The 25,795-nt window shown below is 43.3% G+C and overlaps 1 protein-coding gene across 6 annotated transcripts in view; it reads left to right on the top strand.

The window, feature by feature from the left end:
* The window catches only part of MICU1 (mitochondrial calcium uptake 1), an 88,053-nt gene that overhangs the window by 27,076 nt on the left and 35,182 nt on the right, over nt 1-25,795 (top strand). For 2 of the 6 annotated variants that reach the window (XM_015866295.2, XM_015866294.2), the window contains 4 exons: nt 3,277-3,439; nt 11,289-11,332; nt 24,332-24,397; nt 25,611-25,725. In XM_015866295.2, coding sequence (XP_015721781.1) covers nt 3,277-3,439; nt 11,289-11,332; nt 24,332-24,397; nt 25,611-25,725 — 388 coding nt within the window. Of the gene's footprint in view, nt 1-3,276; nt 3,440-11,288; nt 11,333-17,781; nt 17,794-24,331; nt 24,398-24,664; nt 24,671-25,610; nt 25,726-25,795 lie in introns of all 6 variants that reach the window. The other 4 variants (XM_015866296.2, XM_015866298.2, XM_015866297.2 and 1 more) reach the window with 4 other exon arrangements.

The raw sequence follows: 25,795 nt of genomic DNA, 5'->3' as shown, positions 1-25,795 counted from the left end.
TGGTCTCCACTGCATCGAAGGTTGCTCAGAGAGGTGGTTGTGCCCCATCCCTCTAGAAACCCAAGGTAAGGCTGGACAGGGTGCTGAGCAGCTGGTGGAGCTGTAGGTGTCCCTGTTTGTTGCGGGGGGGTTGGATCAGATGGCCTTTAGAAGTCCTTTCCAACTGAAATGATCCTGTGGAATGGAGGAAGGAAGTTGTATGGATGCTGCTTTGCCAGGAGTGTACCTGTAGTACTTTGTAGGCAAGATTGCTGTGGGAGGAGGCTTGTATGGGATGGTTCCATCAAGATTGTTTAGAATTAGTGTAAGAACCTCACAAACAAGGTATGTGTGTTCATAAATGCTCTTTTTCTCTCGTTTAAAAAGGAAAAACACCTATGTGTCATAGACCATCCTTGTTAATGCTTGCTTTCAATTTAGTGCTGAGCCTTGAGTAAGGGAGCTGTTCCCCTTTGCCAGATCACAGCCACTCCTTTATGGAGCTGCCTTCATGTCAGGCTCAGCCCTGTGGTCAGAGGTTTTACAGCATACTCGTTAGTTTTTGCCAGCTAGTGAGATCATGTATCCTCAGTGAGGTGATGGTGAGTTCAGTGTAGGCAGCAGCAAGATGTATTGCTGCATTTGCTCATTTCTCTGTGAAGTGTGAGGAAAAAGTGACTTCAGCTGTGATGAGAACAGCCTGTTGGATGCTAAACGTGTTAAAGGGACACTTTTTGGACCAGATTGAGTTATTCAAGGTCATTCTTTCTACATTTTCAGGAAAATGTGCCATTAGAAAACCCTTAAATTTCCTTCTTTGCTTCCTGATGCTCCTCTGGCTGAATGCAAAATGAGATGGTCAGCTCTACCTGCTGTGTTCTCACACCCTATTTTTGCATGGATGTCCTACTGCTTGTTTGGAGGAGTGGAATCCTCTCTGCACTGAAGAGCTGTGTGTTCTGAACTGCATCCTTATGAGTGCCTGGGAGTCAGCTTGGGAAACTTTGCCTTCTGCAGTACATGTGGGTGGAATGGAAGGGCTTATGTAGTAAAGGGGCTCTCTGCTTCTGTTGTCAGAGATGATCGTGATGGTCTTTAAGGATGCAGTGTGGAACCTGAGTGGTGTGTTGGAAAGTTTGTGTCTGAAGTCAATGGAGAATGTAAGCTGTTCATCTGCAGTAAAGCAGGGGCCTTGAAGGCAGGAATAGAAGAATTGGCAGTGACTCGGATCCTATAAGGTGGCAACTGTCAAGCTTTGTATCTTCAGCTGGGGAGGAGCAGTTGTAAGGCCTGTGCTTTGAAACCAAGAGCAGCTGGCAGCTGCAGACCTGTAAAGTAGCATCTTAAGATCTCAGAACAGGTATAAAGGAGAAGTGAATCATGGATACTGAATCAAATGGAATGTGGCAGAATCATCAAGATTCATGTTTCTGGTGCAGCAGCTGAGTTGTTGAGCAAAAGCGGGTATAACCTATGAGCCTGGGTTGAGTGAAAGCATTCAGCAGTGCCTTGCAAGGTATTATTCCCCAGGCTTAGAAAATAAGGGGTAAGACGAAGTCTGAGGCAAATAGACAAGGAAGCAGGAACCATTGGAGGATGCAGTAGATTGAGGGAGCTGCTCTTGGTTCTGCAGATTTTCTAGTTGTCTTATTCTAAGGTAGGAGTGCCTCTCTGCTTTTTTGCCTGTAGTTAGGTGTGGTGCTAAACTATGGGATAGGAAGGAGTCAGATAGAGGCCTGCAAACACAAGTCCAAGATTGCTGTGACGTAACAAGGTTCCACCTTCAGGTAGGGGTTTGCAGTTAAGAGCATTTGGGAAGAGCTGGAAAAGTGTGTTGACTCATAGCATCTATCAGTGGGGCTGCAATGTCTTGTAACTTACCAGTAGGACAGTTGGTTTCCATCCGCTATCACTAACTTTGTGATAAGTTGTAGGGTGCAAAGGCTAGTAACAAGAGGGAGAGGTGGGAGAGAGACTCTGTGAGCTGACAGATGGCTGCAGGGAAGAGAACTGGTTGCAGGGATGTTTCTGTGTTCCTGATGGGTGTGACCACCCCTAGCTACAGTGGTGCTAGGAAGAGTGGGAGGAGGGCTTGAGATAATGTCAGAGCCACATCAGTACCACCACTGGTGCCAGGTGGGACTTGCTGCCAGTGCAGCGTATCCTTAGTGCAGGGTGCTGGAGGGCTGAGCTATGGCATGTGCTGGGGAAAGGCTTTGTGCTCTCTGGGCTGGAGATTATGAGCCCTTTGACAGATTATAGAGGACGTTTTCTTTCTGATTAACATCAGGGTGGAAATGTCCTTTAACCTTAAAAGCAAGGCTGAAAAGGGACTAAAGGAGTAAATGATCTACAGATGCCTTGGCAGTACCCTTGATCTTGCCTGGTGTCTTCCAGCAGAATGTTGGTTTTGTTCTATGACTCTTGGCCAGAAGAACTGAAAGCTTCAAGTACTTGTTGGACTAAGTGGTTTATAATACTGCCAAAATGAAAAGCTAAACTAATAAAGAAAGTCCTCTGCTCTAACGTATAACAGAGTGTGGGTCTTTCTGCCTTATTTTTTCCTCTTAGGGAGTGATTTTGTTTATAAAAGCTTTCTGTTCTTTGATTAATTGTAGCTGTACACTTGGGGGAAAATGGTTCTAGGTACAAAATAATCACTATTGGCAACAAAAAAACAAATGAGTGAGTGGGCTGACTGACAAACACTGCTGTGGGCTTTTGCCAAGGTGGTAGAAAAGAGGGGGGGAAAAGGAGTTGATATTAAGCCAACAGCTGTGAATCCAAGTGATTTTTTTCCAGTCCTCAGTGTGGAAGTTTTCTCCCATCTCTCAATGACTGCTCTTTTTCCATCAGTTCATATACCAGTCAGCAGCCACACCCTTCAGCACTGTGAGTTTGGCTAAAAAATGCTGAGATGCTTTAGGTTAACAGACTTTTGCTAATGGTGCTTTATGGTTAGGATGGATACTCAAGTTTCTTCAGGGTTATTTTCACTTTTAACTTAATTTTTCTTAATGGTGGAGGAGAAGCAAAGCATACTACCAGTTAATTCTCATGTTTGTTCTTAGTCCTGTGACATCAGGAGCTGATACGTGTAGTTTTCCTGGTAGCTCAGGAGTTGTGCATAGGAGGGATGTTTTGGACCCTTTCAGTGTTATTTTTTTCAGATGCATTTCTGCTGCGCCCAACTTAGTTGCAGCATGGCAAAACTTTCACAGTCTAATGATGGCTGCTAGTTTTTGTGTCTCAAATGGAAGCTCTGTGCATCTAATGCTGGTTAAATTTATTTCACAGGTGATGGAATATGAGAACCGCATCAGAGCCTACTCCACACCAGACAAAATCTTCCGATACTTTGCCACTTTGAAAGTGATAAATGAACACGGTGAATCTGAGGTTTTCATGACACCACAGGATTTTGTGAGATCGATAACGCCTAATGAAAAACAACCAGAACGTAAGTGATATATGTGTGTAGTAATTGGAGAAACCAGTACAGCAATAGGGAGTAAACTGCAGGCTCTGCTTACCTGATCTTTAAATTTCCTGTCGAACTGTTCTGTTGTTGGCTATTGTCTGTCTTGTTATATTGCTGTGTGCAGCACAAAATGAGGGGGTTGCTCTCTGACTCATGCCTATATAATAAATTTGGTTTTGACCCACACATTATGCTAATGCAGTGGAGTGCAAGCAGGTAACAGAGAGGAGTGATGAGCAGAGGAGTAAGGCAGAGGGCTCCCAGCTCAGCAGTGTACAAGCTGTGCTCTTTGCTCATTGTGTCTGTGTAAGCTTGTAAGCAAGGCCTCCTTGCAGTGTTCCCAAATAATGGTAATAATTCAGATTTGTAAGTGTTGATCCCAGTACATCTCTTTGGATTTTTAAACCTAGGGTTTCTAGGGGCAGAAAACAGCTCCTGAAGCTGTCTGTTCCAACTCTTTTCCCAAAAACAAGGTTAGCCTGATCTCTTTACGTTTGTTTGAAGTATTACTGCAGCATAACAGATATTTTTATTATGAGCCTGTGAAGGGATAGCCTCCTTGAATTTTTTAATAGTGAATTTTTTCAGTTGGAACACCAACAGATCAGTACCTAAACCTGTAGAAGGAAGAGCTAAGGCAAAGAAACTTTATACATAAAGGGGTATAGGCAGCCCTGTGTGTCTGACTGAGCTGTGGTGCTGCTCGCTGGGATGGGGTTCCTCTCTGCCTGCTCCAGATTCCCTGTTGTTTGCTGCAAAGCACATCAATAGCGGCACCTGTAGGGATTTGGGAGGCAACAGGCTGAAGAGCAGTGTTGTTTTTTTTTATGTATGGAAAGCTCTCCTGAGCATGTGGTAGGAGGCTGAGCTTTATGGGGTTCACTCTTCTGTTTTGCAGAAGACTTATGTTTTGGCTGAGTTGTAGGAAATAAAGCTTCTTACTCTCCCACAGAGCATCTCAAAGAAGAAAACTCCCTTTTCTGACTGCAGGCATTAATGAAGAGTCTTAATCCCCAAATGTTAACTTTTTTTCTAAGTGGGGTTTATACAGACACTATGAAACTGTTTCTGTAACTTATGTGACAGCTGCTAAATAAATACTGTACACTTGTGCTTAGAAAACAAAATATGAAGCGTGTGCAGGAGGGAAGTCAAAAATAGTCCTGTCATTAGCACTAGAACATGCTCTTGAATTGATATTAATGTCTTCAACTTCTTAAGAACTACAGCCATTTTCAGATGAATAATGTGGTTTTACTGGTGCTGAAATAGTTTGAGCAATAAGCAGAAGATAATGTTAGTAGTTACTACATTTGTTACTATTTTATACATCTGAAGCTCCTTGAATTGGTGCTTTGAGAAGCAGCAGCACCTGGTTGAATGTGAGTCTTCCCGCCTAAATTATTTTTTTCTCAGTCTGTTTAAAAATGGAAATCATCCTATGCTTAATTTTAAGACATTTCGTTCTTCTCTACTTCTTCAATGCAATGCAAGTTGTTGGTGCATTTTAAAGTGTATGCAGAAAATGTGAAGTAGCGCTCAGCAACATCTGCTTTAGAGACGAACCAAGGTGAACAATTTGTCAGTCTTACAAGTAGCTATCCTTATAGTGTAACTATTATACTGGCTAGGTGAGCTGCTTAAATGGCCCTTTGAAGCTCATCGCAGCCTTTTAAGAGCCTGCGAGTGCTGCCAGTCAGTAAGTCTATAAGGGGGGGAAAAATTACATTCATGATTTTCTTACGGGTGCTCTTGGAAAGTAGAATGAGGAATTGGGCCTTAGCTGCCCATTGGGGGTGTAGGCAGCCTTTGATCTGTTGGCTTGAAAATCTTTTCTGACTACCATTAATGTTGTGGATTTGCTTACAGACAAAGCTACTGCTAGGTTGCTTGTTCTTTATGAGCGCCAATCATGGTAAATGATTTTTAAATACATAATGAACTCTAGAAAAATAAAACATTTAGTACCACAGTAAAGTCAAACCAGCCATAACCTTGTTCTCAAATGTTTTAAGAGCTGGTTGTAAAAGATGAGAGATCTGATTTTTAAAACCAGAAATTTTATTAAGACACACTGCTACCTGCTGGCTGATTTGTTGTGGCACTGAACATCTGTTCTGTACTTTTGACTCACAGGGTAATCTAGATTACAGGTGATTAAGGAAGTGCTGGGGCTGCTTTCTCCCTTAGTCACGACTTAGGTGTGTCCTCCGCTGGGGCAGGAGCTTCCTGCCTTCATCCCTGGGTGCTCCTTGGAAATCTCCATCATGCGGTCACATAGCTGGCTGTAATCATGGGCTAATGCTTGAACTGAATCATGGGCTTTTCTGCAGTCCTACTGACCCCAAGGTATTCTGCAAGTGGTATTGTTGGGTTTGTGCTGCAAAGCTGTTGCCTCCTTGTTCCATGCAATAACACAGTCCTACACCTTCACATCTTGCCTGTGTGCACAAGGGTCGTGTGATCATTGCATGGGATGCCTAGGCTGGGTTGTGAAAATCCTGCTGCCTTCATTTGCTTTTTTGCCTTTGTAATAATAAGAAAAAAGCCAGTGTGTCTTAAGGCAGCACACTAGAGAAAGATTATACCCAAACCAGTTCTATTTTTCTCTCCATATTAGTTAACTAATTAAGTTCTGCTTGCATGATAGATGTCTTTCAAGATTCACCATGCTGCAGCAGCTCAAAAACTTGAAGTCTTGGGCATAGCCTGTAATGTTCTTCTCTTTTTGTCTGCAAGAAACCAGAAAGGTGCTGCCAAAAACAGCAGCTGTGCCCCTGCAGTGTTTGCAGGCAGGATGGTGTTGGAGAAGAGGAGCTGTGAAGAACAGAGCAAGCTGATGTATTCTGTCCTGAGCTCTTCCAGGTTGTTGGCTGAAGCCAGGATGTTGAAGAGCAGAACTGCAGTGCTGGTGTACTGGCTTCTGCAAAGTGGAAAACATGAAGGCTTATGTAACAAAGCATGTGAAAGAAGGGGGAAAAAATCAGCTTAATGCAACAGACGTTTAGACACAGTATCAGTTTTTGGAGTATGTAGAGTCATAAAATGAAATACTTGGTGCTGGACTTAGGAGTTTCACCATTCCTTGTTTGGTACGTGGCACAGCTCCTCATGCTTTGCAGTGCTTTGGTGTGAATGCTCGAAGGAGAAATAGAGCTCTTGTGGCCTCACTGGAAGAAATCCTCTGAAACTCTGCATGGAGCGAGGGGGAAGGTGGTGTTCTGACTGGTTAATTCCAGGTTTTAAAATGACTTGTCATACTGGGCAAACATGAGTAGCTGAACACAAGATAGGTTCTTAATCACCACAGTACTGGGTGTGGTTATTTGTTGTTCTGGGTTGGATTTCCAACATACAGATTTCATTCTTTACAGAGCAAGAGGTCATGAGCTGTGTGATAAGTTTCAGTCTTATGGTGAGGAGAAAGGCTCGCTAGGCTTGTATAAACCCCTAAAGGTATGAGACAAGGATGTATAAGACCCAAGAGGAAACTAGAGATAACAGGTTTAGTTTAAGTCCGTTCCTCCTTGCATTATGTTATGAGTGCATACATCAGAGACACTAACTTTCCTGCTAGAGAAGGGGGAGAGGGATGTGAACAAAACAGTTCCTAACTTCAGCGTATACCCAAGGTTGGTGTCCTCTGACAAATCTCCGGCATTTTAAATTCAGGGAAAAAACATGAAAACCAAAGCTGGGTTACAGCTTTAGATGGGAGAATGTGGTACAGTATTTTCTCATTCCCTAATGTATCATGCTGTGTGCTTCACTCTTCTGAATTGGCCCTTTTGCTCATCTACTTGCAAGAAAGAGTTTGGGTTGTAATAACCAGTGGGAAAGGAAAGGCATTGAGTGATCGTTACACAAACGCTGTGGGAGATGTGACGTGGATTTAAGGTCCAGAGGGAGCTGAAAGGTTGCTCCATCACAGTGGAAAGCTGTTGGCATCACAGAGGAAACCCATTCTTCTGGAAGCTCATTTGTTAAATACCTTTCAAAACTGCAACCTATAATCTGCTGCCCATGGCTTTCTAGGGTCACACAAAAAGCTTAGTAACTGTTCAGATACTTATCAGGTATGGTAATTAGTTAGCTTTGAGTGAACCTGTTGTGTGTACATGTTCATTAATCAATAGAAATATAACAAGTATTTGATTTCGTATTTCTTATTAGAGTGGAATGAGAGTAGCTGCAGGTTGTTCTGTGGGGTTTTTCTCTTTTTTTCTTTATGTCAATATTTTCTTCTTCATGAAACATCCCTCCTACCTGCAAATGAAAGAAGCAAGCACAGAGTTCTCCTATTGAATGGCCTTCTCCCCAGTGTGGCAGGCAGAGAATACAAGTAGGTTTGATTAAGTTTGAATGTTTTTCTTTTCAGTGCTGGGAATCTACTGTCATGCAAGTAAGAGTGGAGCAGAGCATTTTTGAGGTTGGTGATGGAGTGGTGTCAATCTAATTTCAAGTAACAGCTAGGGTGATTCTGCTTCATTAGCTTCCCCTGTGGCAGCATTGCTGCTGCTTTTGGTTCTATGATTGTATTTCAGGTGCCATCAGAATCTGTAGGAGTAATGTACAATGGTACTTGAAGACCACAAATAGACTGGCTGCAGAAGGCAGGTTTGGAAATCACTGCAAGTCATTTGTGCTCTGGGTGGTGAATGGCTGGTGCAGAGTCCAAGTGAAAGGAGCCATGGTAAGCTGGCTATGTAGCATAGAGCTGCACAGTGCTTCACATAAGTAGAAGATGTGGTTGGGGTGGATCATAGCTCTGGGTTTCCTTCAGGAGCTTAAAATAGCTGCAGTGAGATCAAGCCAATGCAAGCTGTGGACTGTTCTTTGGCATAGGATGACTTTGCAAGAGAAATCCCAGAAAACCTGTGAAATGGATTCATGCTGGGCTGGTCTTGAAACAATAGTGTGTTTTCAGAGTATGCTGAAAGAGTTGGCTTTTTCATTTTTCTTCTGTGGAGTTCAAACCCATTATATTGGCTGAATGACTTGAAGGCTCTTTGTACAAAGAAATTGTGCACTGGGTATTCCTGGTGTTCCCAGGGGCAACATGTCAGTACTTCACAGCAGAAATGAACACTGGAGCTGAGCTGCATTGGTGGTATCTGTGGTGCTCCTCTTGCAGCCTTTCAGCAAATGGGAGGTTTAATGAAGCAATGTGGCTCACAGGAACCTCCTGAAACAATTCCTGCTTTGTCTGGTCGTTTCCTGGGGGAAATGCTTTGGTTTGTTTCTGGGAGAATGGCACTCCAGCCTCTGCTTTGTACAGAATGGCAGAAAAGGTTGGGCTGTTGTTAGGCACATGTGATGCTTTTGCTCCTTGTTAGCAGCCCAGCCAGGTGCTTCTTTATGACCCCAAGCTGAGATGCAGGAATCTCACAGCGGTTGTAGCTTAGTACGCTGCCTTTTGGATCACAGAAATGTAACAACTAATGCCCTTGCTTTTCCTTGTTCCCACTGGTCTTCCTTCATGCAGCCTTTCCATTTTGCTGGCTCTCAATTTAGCTTTACAGCATGTGTGTAAGCAGAATTCCCTCTGTGTTAAAGTTTCCATAGGAAGGGGCTTCTGTTTTTTGCATGTAATGTAAAGATTATATATAATATAGGCATCAGGCAGAAGTCCACCTTTTGGTCTCCATTTGTCAGCCTGAAAGATTAAGAACTAGTGGAAAAATATGCAGCTAAACCAATTAAAAAAAATCTGTTGGAGAAGGGAAGAATGTATGGGATAAAACTTTGTCTTGAATATACTTGTCCATTTTGGGCTTGACTTTCAGTGTTCACTGGCTGCAGGTGCATCTGTTGCAGGGTTAATCTTATGCTATTTGGGAGTTCTAGTTTCCCATGCAGTGCAATAGCAAGCAAGGAAATGAAAGCAAAGAGCTGTGCTAGCTGAACCGGTCCTGAGACCAATCTGCTGCAATTAGAACTTCATCACAGTGGTTCTTTGCTGACTCCTCCATTGCTGCCTATTGCTGTCACTTCTGTGGTGCTCTGTACTTGCCTCCAGTCACAGCCCCTTTGTTGCTCCTTTTTCCTACCTCATGTTACATCTGTGGAGAGCACTGAGTTTATATTATCTACCTACTGGTGTTGTCTTTTTAGGTGGTATTTTGCTGTTTTTCAATAACTTCCTGTATATGTAAGTACAAACTCCTGTAAATATTTGTAGGTATCAAAGCAGCTGTTGTTCTTTCCCTGATGTTTGAACATCCCTTCATTTTAGGCTGCCTTTGAAACCTATTTGCTTTCCTAGCAGTGCTGAGTGCGAGCAGTTTGCCATTAAGGCATACTTTCACCTGCTATTTTTACCCCGTGTCCTCTTTTAGCTTTCTGTGAGTATGTGTCAGAGATGTGTCTTGGGTGCTCTTTCCAGGCCTGGGAAGATGGGTTGTGCAGGAGAAATGACTTGTGTGCAATGTGCGGTGTACAGCAGCTCTGCTCAGCATCTATGTGGGCAGGAGGGCTGTGCCCCAGCTATGTGACCTCTCTGGCAAAATAAACGTGTATTAAACAGAACTTGCTTCTTAATGTGGCTCTATTTATCCTACTGACTTTGCACCTGTAACTTAAAGTTTGTCAGAAGAGCAGGTTACATTCTGAAAGTGCTTGAATATGCAGTTTTTCCTCTGTTGTCAGGCATGCAAAATGATGAGAAGGTGCTCTGAGTATTCACACACCCAGAAAGCCCTCTGCCTTTGACACTGGTGATGGAGTTGTAGCTGCTTTGGCTCAGAAAGGTTGAGGAGGTCACCCTGCAGTGATGAATAACGCAATTTTCAGCACTGTAACCATTATGAACTTTTTCAGTGGATAGGAGGTGTTTTATGACCCTCCTTCACAGGCAGGTGATGCAGCAGGCTGTGCACTGCTACTCCAGATGAGCTGGAAGAGGTTTTATTTTGTTTTTCCATCTTTTTCTAATTTAAATTGAAATGAGCATGTGATAATTATCATAAACAGGGGCAGAAAATGCCTGGGATGTAGCTATTTGGAGGGGTTTTATTCTTCAGAGAAATGAAAAATGGCCCTTGTGCTCCTGACCTACCGAAAGCATTTGGTTTAAGTTCTGCTTAATCTCCTTATGGTGTGTCGTGCTGATTTGTATTACAAAGCTCAAATTAACCTCCAACTTTTTTGGTGATCTTCCTGTTATGTACAGGATGCACAGCAGTTCAGATAAGGGGGCTCTGCTCCCCCCTTCTCAAAATGCTGTTTTCCCCACTTATGGATAGACAAATACTTTGTGTTGGTATGAGCCAGAATTTCCTAGTATATGTAACCTCCCACTCTGCCTTTCTCCTAAGCACCCTTCTAGCTAAAGCACTAACGAATGAAGTTAGAACTCTTTGTCTTCAAAGACAGATTACATCTGAACAGTTCTATCCTGCAACATAAGCAAGATTTGTATGAGGATTTCTCATTTATGGGAACAATCCTTTGTTTTGCTACATGTGAACTGTTCAGAAGTTATTACTAAGAACAAGCTTTGTGAATATGCATTTATGTGGAGCATTGTGGGCAGAATCTCTGCCTGTTGGCACACCAGAAATCTTCACCTTTGGGGCGGGCATTTTGGATCTTGTGGGAAGTGCTGGAATATCCCCCAACATTGCTGGATAGATTTCCTCCTCTGATGCTTTGAGTTTGTCCTTTGTGATCAAAATACAACGTGCATACAGGAGGATAGAAAAACTATTTTCCATTTTGTTCTTTAGACTTTGTTTTACTTGCTAATCACTGCAGTACCTGAAAGCCCAAGAAATTCTTGTGTTGTCTAAGAGTTTTTTTTTGTAAATGCTCTTCTTTTCTCTTTCAGATCTGGGGCTGGATCAATTTATAGTGAAACGCTATGATGGGAAGGTGAGCACATACACACAGTCTAATTACTCAATATGTTTTTTTAACCTAGAGTCTTGTACTTACTAACTGCGCTTAAATGTAAGTTCAAGTACTGTCTTCTGAGCTTCTATAGTATTGACGTGTTTTTTATAGGGAAACTTTTCTTATTTACTGTTACTATATCCAAAGGGAACTTCATGTCCTGTTCACAGCCAAAATATTGCTGCCTCTTAAGTACTGGTATGCCAGAAAATTGTATGTTATAATCAGTTTTCCTTGCTGCTTTGTTGTGACTGAGGCCCATGAGCTGAGCCTTCTCAGGGAAAACTCACCTGACCTTTCCCTTGCAGTTTGTCTCCAGGTTCCTGGAGACACCTGGTCCTTCCTGCATCCCAAGCACGTATTCCTCCATCCCCCCCACATCAGATACCTCTGCTTCATTCCCCTTTTGAACCCTAGGTCCTTTCCACAGTGGCAAGCACCTGTTCTGGATGTTTGTGCTGTCATGAAACACTGTTGGAAAATCGCTGAGCATACTCTGTAGTTTTGTCTGCCTGTGTAATGGAGCATGTGGCATCCTACCTGTTGTTATGCAAATTGAAGACCCGATTAACCCCACTGTAATCCCTACTGTGTGTAGGTAGCTCTGGCCCCAGGGCTACCAGCCCATACTGACCTGATGCAGATCACTGCAGGTTAGTTAGCTTTCCATTATCTCACTGTAGGCACCAACTGCTATCCTGGCTGCTAGCAACGTTTTCATTCCATCTGCATCATCTGAAAATAAAGCTTCTGTTTTTCCAAAAAGCAGTAAGCATCTCTGATCCCCCTCGTTGCTGAAGTGATGTACCTGATGTGTCAGGCGTTTCTAGGAAGCCTTGACAGAGAAACTTGCATTTAGAGACATATATAAACACAGTGTGGGCTGAATGCATGCAGTTCCCTGCCTTGTGTTTTGTTTGGTAGGGAAAGGTGAAGAAAAAAGGTGATCAAATTCCTGGGGTCCTTGTCATCTGCGCTGTGTAATGTTCTGCTTTCCTAGGCAGCAAGACAGGAGCTGACTTGAAAACAGACAATTGCAGGGTAGTGTTTTGGCAGCTGTTTTGATGCATAAAAGTGAAGCATGTTGTGAACACTTGTTTTCCTCCCCTCCATACAACTATGATGTCTGCTTTTCGTGATTTAAAAAAAAAAAAAAGTACATATTCTCTGCAAAATATCAAGTGTTTCTTCCCCTGGTTTGTACTAGTCTGTTTTACATCATCTTGCTTTCATCGCTGTATCTTGTCAAGCTCTCACGTTTATCCCTTAGGCTTTACATAAACAAGGTTTTCAGGGAAGGAATGCTGAAACTCACACTAAGGCAGCAGGTTTAGGGTGTTATAATGGTCTTCATCATTACCTCCTCCTGGGACCTGTTTTTTCCCACACTCTAGAAACAGTTTGCATTGTTGAAAATGAAGAAAGAGTGTTGTTTGTTTAGCTGCTTGCTTAAAGGTGCCTTGGGGCTGACTAAAGCTGGCTCCGGCTGTTAGGGTGGTGGTGATGTCCAGGTGAGGCAATCATTTGAAGAGTGCATGAAATAAGTTAGTCTTGGCTCTTCCTCAATAAAGAAAAGCTGACAGCAGACTGATCTATCATGATAAGACTCTTATTTCTCATTCTATTGCCTGCTGTGGACTTCATTTAAAGCAAACAGTCGTTACCCTGTTAGGCAGCACTCAAGATGCTGCAGGACTGACCCTCATTCAGGTTCAAGTTGTAGAGAAGTGCCCAAGGGGTTGAATCCTTCTGCACCTCTTCCTTCTTGCCTGTGTCCAGCTCCTGCTTCCTCTTGGGAATCAAGACATTAGCTGTGGCTCTGCCTGTGAAGATGCAGTTCTGACCCTTTGGTTTCATACATTTTGAAGGAGAGAATATGCTGGTGCAGCAAGCTGAGAGCCCATTGTTTCCCTTAAGTATCCCTACAGGTACCCCCTACATGGGGGTAATGGGGCTTTTGTCGCAGGTACAGGAGTATGTGAGTACTCTGACAAGAGCAAGCTGTGCTCCAAAAAATTCCAGGGAATATGCAAGCTAGATACTGGCTGAAGAGCAGAAAAGAGAAATAATTTTGGTTCCCAGCAGAGTTTTACCCAGGGTTGCATGTAAATATTCATTTAGAAAGGGATTCAGTAAAAAACAATAGAAACAGCTGTGCGCTCAGTTGCATTTTTGTTATATGTTAGAGGACCACGTTTAAAGTGTGGGTGTGAATTTGGGGCTCAAATGATTGAGACTGAAATGCTGCACCATTAATATGCAGATATGAGCTGTTCTTCTCAGAGAAAGCATTTTGTTTGCTTAAAATTGCTATCAGAGCAGCTGAATGATGTGTGGTGATTGGGACTGGTAGTGCCAAATAATTTTTGGAGTGATGTGCCTCTGTTGTAGTTGTGTGGGGTTTCTGAAGCATCTTGCTGTGCATGTGATTGAATGCCACAGTGAGAACACAATACCTCTTTTTTGTCCTCTCTTCCTTAGTGATGATCTGGAGAGTGACTGGAGTGGGAAGTAAATGTACTGTCTTACTAATGGAACAGTGCTCCTGTCATTTGATCCTAAGTACTTTTCCCTCACTCATTTTGAGACAGAAACCCCAGAGGCACTCATACAGTGAAAGTCTTTGGTCAGATCTGTCAGATGACCCCATCCTTCTCTTTGCTGTGCTGAACATGCAGGGAGGCAGCCCTGTTGCTGGCTCTCTTTTTGTCTATGTGCTCCTTTCTTCACCAGCAGACTTCTGGAAACAGGGAAAGATTGATTGGTTCCTCTTCATTCAGTGGGGGGACAAATTTGTTAGTCAGCATCTCCAAGTGTTCATTGTATTGAGCTGAGTGCTGGCAGGCAAGTAGGCTGAGGTGAGACTAGACAGATTCCAGCTTGTAGCTCTAAATATTGTGAATTTAAGGTGCTTAGACCTTAAATGTTTCTTCCTCTTGCATTTTATCATATCATAGAATATTTTGGGTTGGAAGGGACCTTTAAGGTGATCTAGATCCAAACCCCCTGCTATAGGCAGGGACAATTCCACTAGATGGTGTTGATCACAGCCTCATAGTCCTATCCAGCCTGGCCTTGAATGCTTGCTGGGAGGTGGTCCCCACAACCCTTCTGGGTAACCCATTCCAATGTCTCACTGCCCTCAAAGTAAAGAATCTCTTCCTAATATCTAGCCTAAATCTATCTTCCAGTTGAAAGCCATTTCCCCTTGTCCTGTTGCTACCTGCTTTTATAAAAAGTCCTTCCCAGCTTTTCTGTAGGCCTGCTTCAGGTACTGGAAGGGGCCACTGTAAGGTCCCTTTGGAGCCTTCTCTTTTTCAGTTTGATGAGCCTCTGCTCTCTCAGCCTGTCCTTGCTGGGGAGGTGCTCTATAGCGCTCTGATCGTCTTAATGGCCCTTCTCTGTGCCTGTTCCTACTATGTCCTTCTTTTGTTAGGGGCCTCAGAATTGGATGCAGTGCTCCAGGTGTGGTGTCATGAGAGCAGAGTAGTGGGGTGCCCATCAGCAAAGCACTCTGCACATTGGTACTGAAGGAAAAATATCATTTGTCCCTCCTTGTGTTTCACCACCTTTGAAGGTGTCCCTCTTTTCGGAGTGCTGTCTTCCTGAATTTCAGAGCACTGTTCCCCAGCTGCATTCTGCTCATTAGTGCTTCTTAAGGAGCACTTTGGAGATTTCCTTCCTGCGTCAGACTTTCAAATTAATGTCTCGTACATTCATCACTCATTGCTTTCATCCTTGCTTAGCAAATCTATGGTGATAAATAAGCTCTCACATTATTAAGCAGAATTCTGTGCACCTGTAATGTGCACAGGCTTCACTGGTGTTGCATGCATAGTACAAATGTAATTTTAAACATTTCCTTTTCCGTGCATTGTTTAATTACTGTTCCTTTGCCCTGTGCATTAGTGATTGACAAATTTAATGTCCTGGAGGACTGATTCTGGTAGTGGTGTTCCTCTGAAGCAGGATGCATATCCACCTTGTTCTGAATCATGCCCTGCCACCTGTGCAGACAGGAGCCAATGCTCAGCATGGTCCCCATCTTGGTGAGCCAAAGCAGGGAACTTTCAGCAAAATGGCCTGGTCTAAACATGAGTGAAGGCAAAAAAGGGTGTGGTGAGCACATAGAGTTTAAAAAAAACCTAGATTGTTAGCTTGGTGCTGAATAAACTTCCCTTTTTGCTCTCCAGTATGGATGAATTGCTTCTGCTTAATATTGCTAGATACAATCTAAAGCCCACAACCTTCTAGCAGCATCTTACCCTCGCTCTGCCAATGCTGCAGCAAGCGATTACAGAGGCTGTCAATAATTAAACTTGCAAATAAGGTACTTCCTACCAGCATTTATGTTTGCATCTCTAGATGTTTTGGGATGCCTGAGACAAATGCACAGTGGTAACAAAATGAAGGCAAGGGTGAATACTTTTGATGGTTTCTATACCCTTTACTGGAAGAAAATTTCCCTCTCTGGATAGCAGTAAGTCGGTCCCTACCAAAAATAATAGGGCTGCTTGAGGCCTGCAGACATCCATTTCAGTCCTTATCACTTCCCAAGAGGAAAGGGGGGTTGTTTTAATGTGTCCAGATGTTCTAACTGCTAAATTATATTACAAGTTTGTGTTCTGTGTTATCCTGGAAATTTGTTCAAAACTACATATGTTTTTGTGTTGGTTTCTCTGATATCCTCCATTGAGACTGAAGTGTAAAGGTAGAAGAATCAGGTAAGGACCACTACAACATCTGGAACTCATTCCCACTGTGAAGAGCCTGCCTGTGCCACAGATCATTCTGTCATCCAGGTGGTAGGATTGTGTGGGGTACCAGAACAAGGACTGGTCTAAGGTGTGTTTATCTGCTGAGCTCCTGTCACTGGTGTGTGCATTCAGGAAAGGGGAGCTGCCCTGGAATTAAGCCTTGTAGAACTGCTGGGAGGCAGCACAGGAGGAAAATGTCATGCCAAGTGATAGAAAGGGCATCCTCTGGAGCCTGAAAAGTGTGCTCAGGAAGGGTATCTGTCAGTGGAAAGAACTGGAGGAAGGTGGGCTGTCCTTAGTATAGATTTTTCTGGTAAATTGAAGAACCTTGCTGCTAGTTTTGGAAATGAAGTGGGCTTTTATACATTAGCTTGAATTTCTGGGTTCCTCTGGTTCATGTATGAGCCGAAACGGTGTAAGCTGCTGTATACCCAAGCTTGTAGCAGGACAAGCTTCAAGTCCTGCTTTGCTTCAGGTTCCAAGCACTGGATTATGTTTAAGTGCCTCTTAACATCAGAAGTGCTGATATTAAGTGCCTCTACTCAAAAGGATGTGGTATAAAGTGTGTGTGAGCAGTTAATTTAATGAGCTCGTTAGTGAAGGAAGATCCTCAGAGCTTTACCTTAGGTGGAATGAAACTTAGGCGCAGTCCTGTAAATCCAGCTGTATGAAGTCCTGCTGATGTGTTTGGTAAGAGCACTAGGGATGCTGGTGTAAGCCAGTAACAACTAAAGCTTGGAGATACCTCAAGGTGCTCATCTAGCTTGTTCTGTAATCCCTGTGAAACATCGGTGTCTAATTTCAGATTTCCTGCTTTTCAATTCATTCCGCTTCTGATCCTGCTTAGTTCTGGTTGTGTTTATATTGCAAGCAGGAGGCATCTCTTGTAGGTAATAACCTCACTCTTCTGTATGCAAGTTCCTCTGCTATTCCCCAAAGTGTTCCAACCAGCCAGCAGAGAGTGTTCTTTCCAGTGGCTTAAGGAAAGCAGACAGGGATGCTGCTTATTGCAGGTAATCAGCAAACCTGTGAGCTGAGCTGAGTGCTTTTCTCTCTTTGCTTGCTTTGCTGACACCGTTGCCTGTGTTTGTGAATTTCTTTCCTCACTGGGTTTCTTCTCATGGCCAAACTTGGCCCTCAGCCGCTTTGGTTTGCTGTTTTGTTTTACTTCTGTGTTCCTTATTGCCTTCTCCTGTGTGTGAGGGTCACTGGAATTTGTGTGACACTGAACTGCATGTTCTTCTTTGTTTCTTTTTAGTGAAAACGAGTCTTATCAAATAAAAGGCTCAGTTGTTTCTAACATAGGTAAATGCATGACACACAAACATCCCTGTGCACTCCTGAGTTGCTTTACCTCCACACAGAGAATATGCTCCATCCCTTCCTACCTCTTCTACCAGACTTCTGGGGCATACATCAGTTTTAGAGGAGCTGTCCTTGCTGTTACCTTGTACTACTAACTCTGTTGCCTGTTTTCCCAGGGCTCGTTTGGCGGATCCTGTTGAAATGCTCTGATTGCTCTGTGTTCTTTCATTCTGGTTTCTAGGTATCCAGTGGGTGTTTCTTCCAGCTACTGATCTGTGATTCTTTATTCTAATGATGCTTTGGTTTTGGTGTAACTGAGCGTTCCCTCATTTTCTTCCCTTTTCTAACCCTCTCCCCTTCCACCAGGATTTCTGGCAGGTACAGAGCAGACAGCATGTGCTTTTATTACTTTGTGCTTCAGGCCTCATAACGTGCACTTCTCATGTAAAAGGGACAGTGTATGCTGACCCCTTCTCTCTGCTCCTGTAAACAATCCTGAACTCATTCTCCATGAGACCTAAAGGATTTATGGCCAAACACTCCAGCTTAGGTTGTTAAGATTTCCTAATGGCAGTGTTCAAGTCTACACCTTTGTGTCCTCCTATTTTCTTGCAGTCTTTTGAGGCCTCTGGCTTTTGTTTCCATAGGCGGCAGTAGGCTGTCTCTGTTGGAAAATTACATTTTCTGCTTGAGGCTGTGGTATTATTTTTATTCTGTGAGAAAAGGCAGGCATTTCGCTGGCCTAAGCTTGTAAAATGCTTGAGGGAAGCATCGTGTGTTTGACTGCATGTGAATTTGGGGAGGGTGCTTTTTGCAAACTACCCTGATTTTTATGGATTTTTTTTTAAAGACATAGAGGTATGTTGGGTGAATTATGTTCAAGAATAGGGGAGCAAGAACTAAAGTTCATAAAAGGGCTTCTTCTGGCTTTTCTCTCTAAATCTGTGAAATTAATGAAGCCCATTAACCTTGTGAAATCACACAGCATTTTTTAATAGAAGAAGGGGACAGTATTCTGAATATGACAGATGAATCTTTGCAATGCAGGCTGAGATACAGAAAGGCAGCACCTTGTCTTCCAACTGGAGACTTAAGCACCTGTTTATATTCCAGCTTAAAAGCATGGTTTGGGATGTGGAGGACCTCGGTTCAGTCTTCCCACGCCAAATTTCCATGCCAAATAAGTTAAGACTGTGCTCCTACAGGCACCTTGTGTCCATGCATTTCCCAAGCATTACCTGCCCATTGTGCTTAATGGGGAAAAAAAGTGTGTGATCTTGTGATTAAAAATTGTCCAAATGTTGCTGCCCTGAACTAAGCTGATGCTGGAGCTGAGCTGGCTGTAGGCTCGGCAGTGTGAGAAGGGCTGCTGGGAGAAGAGCAGGAGCAAAGAAGCTTCATCTCCTGTAAGTTTGGGTAGAAAACCTCTAGAGCTCAGAGGTTTGTCTTCAGCACTGGGGGTTTTTCTTTTCCCCTGTGTGAAAGATAGGCCATGTCTGCAGGTGTTTGAGAGACTGGGGAGGAACATGCATCAGCTGGAAATATGCACAATGGATAAAGAGTAAATATTTCCTAAGAAGCATTGCTAGCCATTACAGCCAAAGCAGTGGCCATAAGAGTCAGCTCATTTTGACTGAAGAAGCTGAGGGTGAGAATGGGATGCTCAGTCCCTTTCTTGCCTAGGAGTGTGGCACTGCAGTGCAGGGAGCAGCAGTGTAGACTGTCCCTTTTCAGAAGCGTTTCCTTTCTGCTTTCCCAGCAGGGGTTCCTCCTCCTGTGCATGACTGGGTGTGCTGCCTGCCAAGGGTCTGGAAAGTCTGTGTCATTTCTCTTGGTCGTGCCGAATGCTGGCCTTGCATTTCAGGTGCCATTTGTTGCAAGGGGATGAATATTTCCAGCCTGGCTGGAAGGAGTAAATGCAAATCTCTCTTTCCAGTCTCAGGAGACCACCCATATAATAATAATTGATGCCTAATTCTTCATTCTCTGTATGTGTCCAAATTCAAATTGGAAGAGAAAGATGTGTGCAGAACAATTTCATCTATGCCCTGCTGTGTATTTGTGTCCCCTGTGTACGTAAACAGATAAATAACCCCACAAGTAGAGAGTTTAAAAGCTCTTTATTAAAATGTGCTCATGAAAGGTCGTAAGCTGCAGTATTTATCAGGCAGTCATAAATTATCCTATGCTCTGACACCACCCTGATTTGCCCTGCAGAGTCTGTATGCATTTACCCATATTAATATGTAGGATTCATAATAAATCTTCTGGAGCCACTGCTGATGATACCATAAACTTCTCTGCTGGCTTGTTATTGTTACTAAGTTACTTTCATGGGCTGTAATGACTTCTGTCAAAACCTAATCTTTTTTTTTTTTCCTCTATTGCTGTTAAGTGTGCTCTATCTGAAAAGACTTCATATCCCCACTGTAAAGCCAGATTTAAAAAATGCCTTGAAGTGCCCTATTCCCCCTCACATTCTTTTTTTGTCCCCATTTCCTTGTACGGGGACCTGCCCTGCCTTTTTCCCCAGAGGGCTTTGGAACACAGAGGCTGAAAGGTTCTGTGTTTGTCTGCCTCTGAAAGCCTTTTCCTTTCTATTTCTTCCCCTTTTCTTATTGTAGGCATGAGGTGCCAGCATGGATTGTATTATGAAATTTCTAAATTAATGGATTTCATTCTCTAAAGCTCCCGTCCTCAGAAAAAATGAGTGAAAGGAAAAGTCCCCTTCATTTCAGAAGCTAGTTCAGCATTTGGATGCAGGCAAAGTTCAGTATTGTCAGTGTCTGCAGTGAGGCTGCCTGCAGTTTGCAATGGCATTTCTTTAAAACTTTTCCTTCCCTTGCTTTTGTGGCAGACTAACACGGTGCTGCAGCAAGTGCCTGCACAACCATTTCTCAGGTGGAAGGGGCTGGGTCTGTCCCTGCCAGCTGCCCTGCAGGCTCTGAGAAGGCAAGCTGGAGCCTCCTCACTGCATGTTTACATGCCGTGCTGCCCGGGGCGAAGCAATGCTTTTAAAGATGTCAAACAACTCCAGCAGTAGGTGCTGAAGACCATTTACAATGCATTCATTAAAAGGGCTGCCCAATGAATGTGATGGGAAGATTTGTTCTTCCAGCAGCATTGGAGGGCTCCTAATAGGCTTTTATTTGCAGGGATGCTTTCTGTTGAGTTAAAATTCCAAGCGTCAAGTTGGATGCCAGCAGGACTAACAGTGCATAATCTACATACGTACTGCTTAATGTGGTGTTCACAAATAGTAATGGGATTCCCCACTCAGCCCCATACCTCCCCTCCCAAAAAAAGATTCCAAAGCTTTACCATTTTGACAAGAGTTTATGAGGCAAATAAAAATAGGGCAGAAATAGACATGAGATTACAGGGGGTTGCTTTCTTTTGAAGTCCATCTGGGTTGTGTGCTCTTTTAGATGCATCTTCATTTATGAGGTGCATATCCCCAGACTGCAGTAACACAGAAGGGTTACCTTCACCTTACGGAGCCAGAAAACTCAGGACAGACCTAATCAGAGGAATTTTAAATGTATGTATTGGGAAAACTTACAGCGTGGACTTTCAGAAACCCCTACTGTGAAACAAAAATATTTCTGCCTTTATAAACTTCTTTCCCTCTGTCTATTGTGAACTGTAAAAGAAGTGCATGAATAGCTGTCTTTAATGGTTTGTGTGACTGAGGGTGGTCAGTTGGGACTGGAACAGAATGCTTTGCAGCAAGCTGCTGTCACTATTTGAAACATTCACAGTCTTGTATTTCTCAAGTAATGCTGGTAACTTTCAGATGTTTCTTTTAAAAAGGAATGAACTCTGCATTGTATCGATAAGGGATGGGTATGGCTCACATAAAATTCCTTAGAAATTCACAAAATTACTTTCTGATTCTGTAGATATGCTCATCTTGCATGTGCCATCATGTGTTTTGTTGGTTCTGGAAGACAGAGTCACTGGTGGGGTGAGGATGGGGTGCTGATGACTTCCTGAAGGCTGGCTGCACGAAGTACAAGGGTGACACTGAAACACAAAGGTGTTATGTGAACAGTGGTGCCAAATGCATGTTTTCTTCTCCAGACCGGAGCATGTACTGTCAGCCTGAAGTGATTTACCAAGTGTATGTTCTTCCCAAAGTGGCAAGTCAAGTGCTGCTCATTAAGGAGTTCTGAAATGCAGAATGAAGTGGATCTGCAAGGATTTTGCTGATATGGCTCCCTAGGAGCTCAGAACAAAGCCAACACCCACTCATTTTATAGATGGCAGCCATTAATTTGCAGAACTGCATCTTTCTCTAGATCTGCTTAATTCAGTATTTAACAGACTGAGTGTGTCCTTTGATCTATTAACCATGAATTCATGCCAGTGATCCCAGCTCTGTGTGGCAGGGCTGGCGCACGGCTCCTGCACCTCCCTGGTGCCTTTCACTCCTCATTCACCCCTGGGATAAACCACTTTGTCACCCAAACTAAGGGTGATGTTTAGCAAGCAAAGGAAGGAACAAGTGGGTTTTCCAAATCTTTGTACCTAGAAGTTTTGATTCAGCTCACGTATGTTTGCCTGTGCTTAGGAGCTGCACCATGCATTTGGCTTGAGGGATGCTCTGGTAGCTCATCTGTTCTGGGGCAGAATATGTATATTTGCAGAATGTGTGAATTTTTGTTGTATTTCTGGGTGCTTTACTTGCTTGCAGTCTCTGTGCATCTCATGGTCTGGGGAGTTGCAGGTGTGTGGCGTGTGACTTCATTCAGAGTCACCTGGAGGGGCTGTTTGCCCCTGTCACTGGGTACCAGCGAGATGAGTGTTTAACCCACGTGACATAAAAAGCAGGGAAAACACCAGTTATTTAATGAGAGGTGCTTATCTTTAAGCTGCTGTTTGCTGCTTTGTGTCTGAATCGGAAGGTGCACACCAAGCTTGGCATTGTGAAAAGTTTTTTTTTTAACCTGTTGTTGATGTTTAGTGATACCATTAGAGAATTTACCTGTCTGTATGTACAAGTTATTCCACCACGACTGGTGGTTTGTCACTGACCTTGCACAGCTGCGCTTGGGCTGAAATCAATGGTATATTTGTCTTGCTTCCTTTTGCAGCTGTTAATGGGGGTGTGTGTGTGTGTTTGCCACAAGTTTACTGCCTGATGGCAGGAGGAATTACAGCTGTAAACCCTTTGCCTGCTTTGCTCACTTGCATGTGCTCAGCTTGGGATGCACTTGGGTAGCACTAGTAGTTTTAACCTATTGTTTTGCTTTGGGGAATTAAGTTAATATGGAGAAAAACGTTACACTGAAGATGTCTGACTTGTATCCAAGCACTCTGAAAATTCACTTCATGCTGGGGGTTGCTCCCCCGCAGCAGGCCTGGTTAGTACAGGCAGTCTGACATGCTGCCTAGCTGAGAAACCTTACCTCAAATGTGGCATGTATTTATGTTTGTATAAGTGAAATCTACCTGCTCACTATTTGCCTTTTTTTTTTTTTAATTAACATTTTCTTCTATTAATGAACCATTATCTATCTGTGAAAGTTTTGTCCCATTGGGTCCAGCCAACAGTACGGGCTTGGTGCTGGAGGTTTTCAGCTGGGACATGCTTACTGGTCTGCTTTTGCCCTGTGCATCTCATAGACTGACAATTGCAGATCCTCTTCTCTTCCCAAATAGCATTAAACTAACGTGAGCTGAAGCATCCCAACCCTTGCTGTTTTTCTGTGATGGATTTCTGGTTAGGGGAGCACTTGCAACACTTGGGGGTGTGTGAACTGACAACAGAATGGCAGCTAAGCTTAAATCCACTTGTCACTGAGCAAAGGGTTGACTGATGGATTGTTTTTCCTCTGTGAGGAAGTATAAATCTTGAGAGTGTGATCTGTAAAGTGAAGAGGAGAAAAAAAGCTCTCAGCCTTTCCTATAGTGAGAAGGGCTTCTGCCTTGCTCCATGGAAAGTAATAAAGCAAAAAAAAAAAAAAAAAAGGGGAGAGCTGTGTGCTATCCAAACTTGGATACTCCCAGTGCTGGGAGCCTGAAGTCTTACAGCACAGGTGAGCTGTTGCTGCAGCAGCTTAGCTGCACTTCACTTACCTGTGGAAGGTCAGTAGGAGCAATACCATTTCTGTTAGCTGCAGACAGGCTGGCACTGCTGAGGCAGCGTATGTTCCTCTTCTTCAGGTTCTTAATGTGCAAATATTTTTTTTTAAAGCCTTTTTTATTGTCTTTACTCAAAGTAAGGCACAGGTGAATAAACACTTCTCCCTCCCATCTGTCTAAACCTTTATTTTTCAGAGAGCAACAGACTTAATATCCATTTTGTTGTTATTCTGTATTTTGTTTATGGAGACTTGAGTAGTTTGCTAGCTGTGAATTTTAAGCACAGAAGTGGAAACCTTGGAAATAAATAGGCCAACTTCTGGACCTTCCCTACGGGGTCCCTAGAGCAAATGAAGCAGGTGGGTGCTAGCAGCTAGTCTGTGGAAAATGCTGGTGAAAGATGTTCAGGGAATAAATCACATGAGCAGGTGAGACACAGCTGATGGCACCACCGGGGAGCAACACCAGAAAACTGGTTTTCCCATTGATCCTTCCTTCAGTTTTATGGCAAGCCAGGTGTTGTTTTTTGTCTTAAGTGTATTGGCTTGAAGGCTGTTTAGTGTGGGAACCAGCCTGATGGGAAGTGGAGGTAAAAGCATTTTAGTAAATGATGCTTCAACCTGATGTCCTGTAAGCATAAGTCAGTTACTTTGCTTGAAATGAATGCCATTAATGTTGTCTGCTGTGAGAGATGTGCTTCTTGCTAATTCCTGTTGCACTCCTGAGAGTAAACAAAGAGCTGCTGTAAACAGTTGTGCTTGATCAATAGAGCTGAATGTTTTTCCTGAAAAGTGTATTTTTGTCTCTTTTCTTGTGATTCCCGAGCCAGATACGGGTTAAGTTTTCATCTAAATTATTAGCTGAACTCATCCCCAATCTGCTGCCACCTGAGATGGTGAGTTCTCTCAAAAACTGGGCTGGATGAGAGACACCAGCCACAGCCCATGGCTCTGACCCCAGGGGCGAGGTGCTAACACTTGCTGGGATGTGGCCCCAGGCTTTGTAGCAGCCCCCGGTCCAAGCAACAACCTGGTTGCTTCAACACCTTCTTGCTTTTTGCAAGTCTAACCGTTCAACTTGATGTTGTGTTTTGTCTGCTTGTTGTATTGTTGGTTAACCAGTTTTCTTTCCTTTATCTTGTATATGATGGGATCTCCGCTAGACAGAGGTAACGGTGGGGGACAGCTGTGGAGCTGGGCCCTCGTGTGGTGGTGTTTGTTGGTGGTTTTCCTAAAGCTGATCCTAACTTCAGCTGCCTGCCTTGACCGTGCTTCTATGCTTGCATGAACTGATTCCCATGAAATAACCCCATCCACGCCTGTTGTTCTTTACATTAATTTTGTTTCCTTCTGTACGTGTGTGTGTGCCTCTTCCTGCTGTGTTCTTAAAATGGTTCACCAGTGTGGAATTCAGTATGCAGCTCCTAACAGTTTTATGGATCCTTTTCAGTCTTTGAAGCTTCAACAGATCAAAGTGGCTTGGATTTTTAGCTTAGTAAAGGAGATCAGGTGGTAAAACATGCAATATTTTCTATTAAAACTTCAACATGTTGGAAAAGAAGTGAAACAAGAATGTCAGAGTATGGTCTCAGTCCTGGTCCTTCTCAGTAAGCTTGCTAAACTCACTCCTGAGCTCCTGCTTTTGTTAGCTATGGACTTCCAGTATCTTTGATCATACTCCACGTTTGTGTGAAATAGATCTTCCTTGGCTACCACTACAGAGAACAACTAAAATGAAAATGCTGTTATTGAAATCCGATAATTTCCTTTGGAAATCCTATATTCTTAAAGATCTGATTTACACAGTGCTGCATTCTCTCAAAGATTCAGACGATGTTAAGCAAAATTGACCTAATCTGTCTGTATTTCAGCTAGTCTTAACCAACTGTTGTGCACTTCCTTATCCCTGATTTGAGATAGGGAAGCACTGACCTTTGCAGAACAGTTCTGACAGATTTGAAGGCTGGAAAAGGTCCGCTGGATGTGAGTGGTGGCATTAGGAGAGTGTGTATGTGAATGGCTTGGTGGTAAGGACACAGAGAAAGCCTTCTGGTTCTGTATTTAATTGATTGCTTTATTTTCTCTTTTTGGGATTGGATGAACAAACAGAAGCTGTCTCAGGAGCGAGAGAAGTTTGCTGATGAAGACAGCATATTTTATGCACTTGGGGAATGTGGACTCATTTCTTTTTCAGACTACATTTTCCTCACAACAGTCCTTTCCAGTAAGTACAGATTTTTCTTTGCAATTTCTGCTTTTGTTTAAGTTTGAGGTTTACCAGCAATAAGTTTCCC

Source organism: Coturnix japonica, chromosome 6 (genome assembly GCF_001577835.2).
Source record: "Coturnix japonica isolate 7356 chromosome 6, Coturnix japonica 2.1, whole genome shotgun sequence".
Lineage (NCBI taxonomy): Eukaryota > Metazoa > Chordata > Aves > Galliformes > Phasianidae > Coturnix > Coturnix japonica.
This window is presented reverse-complemented; position numbering and strand designations above follow the sequence as displayed.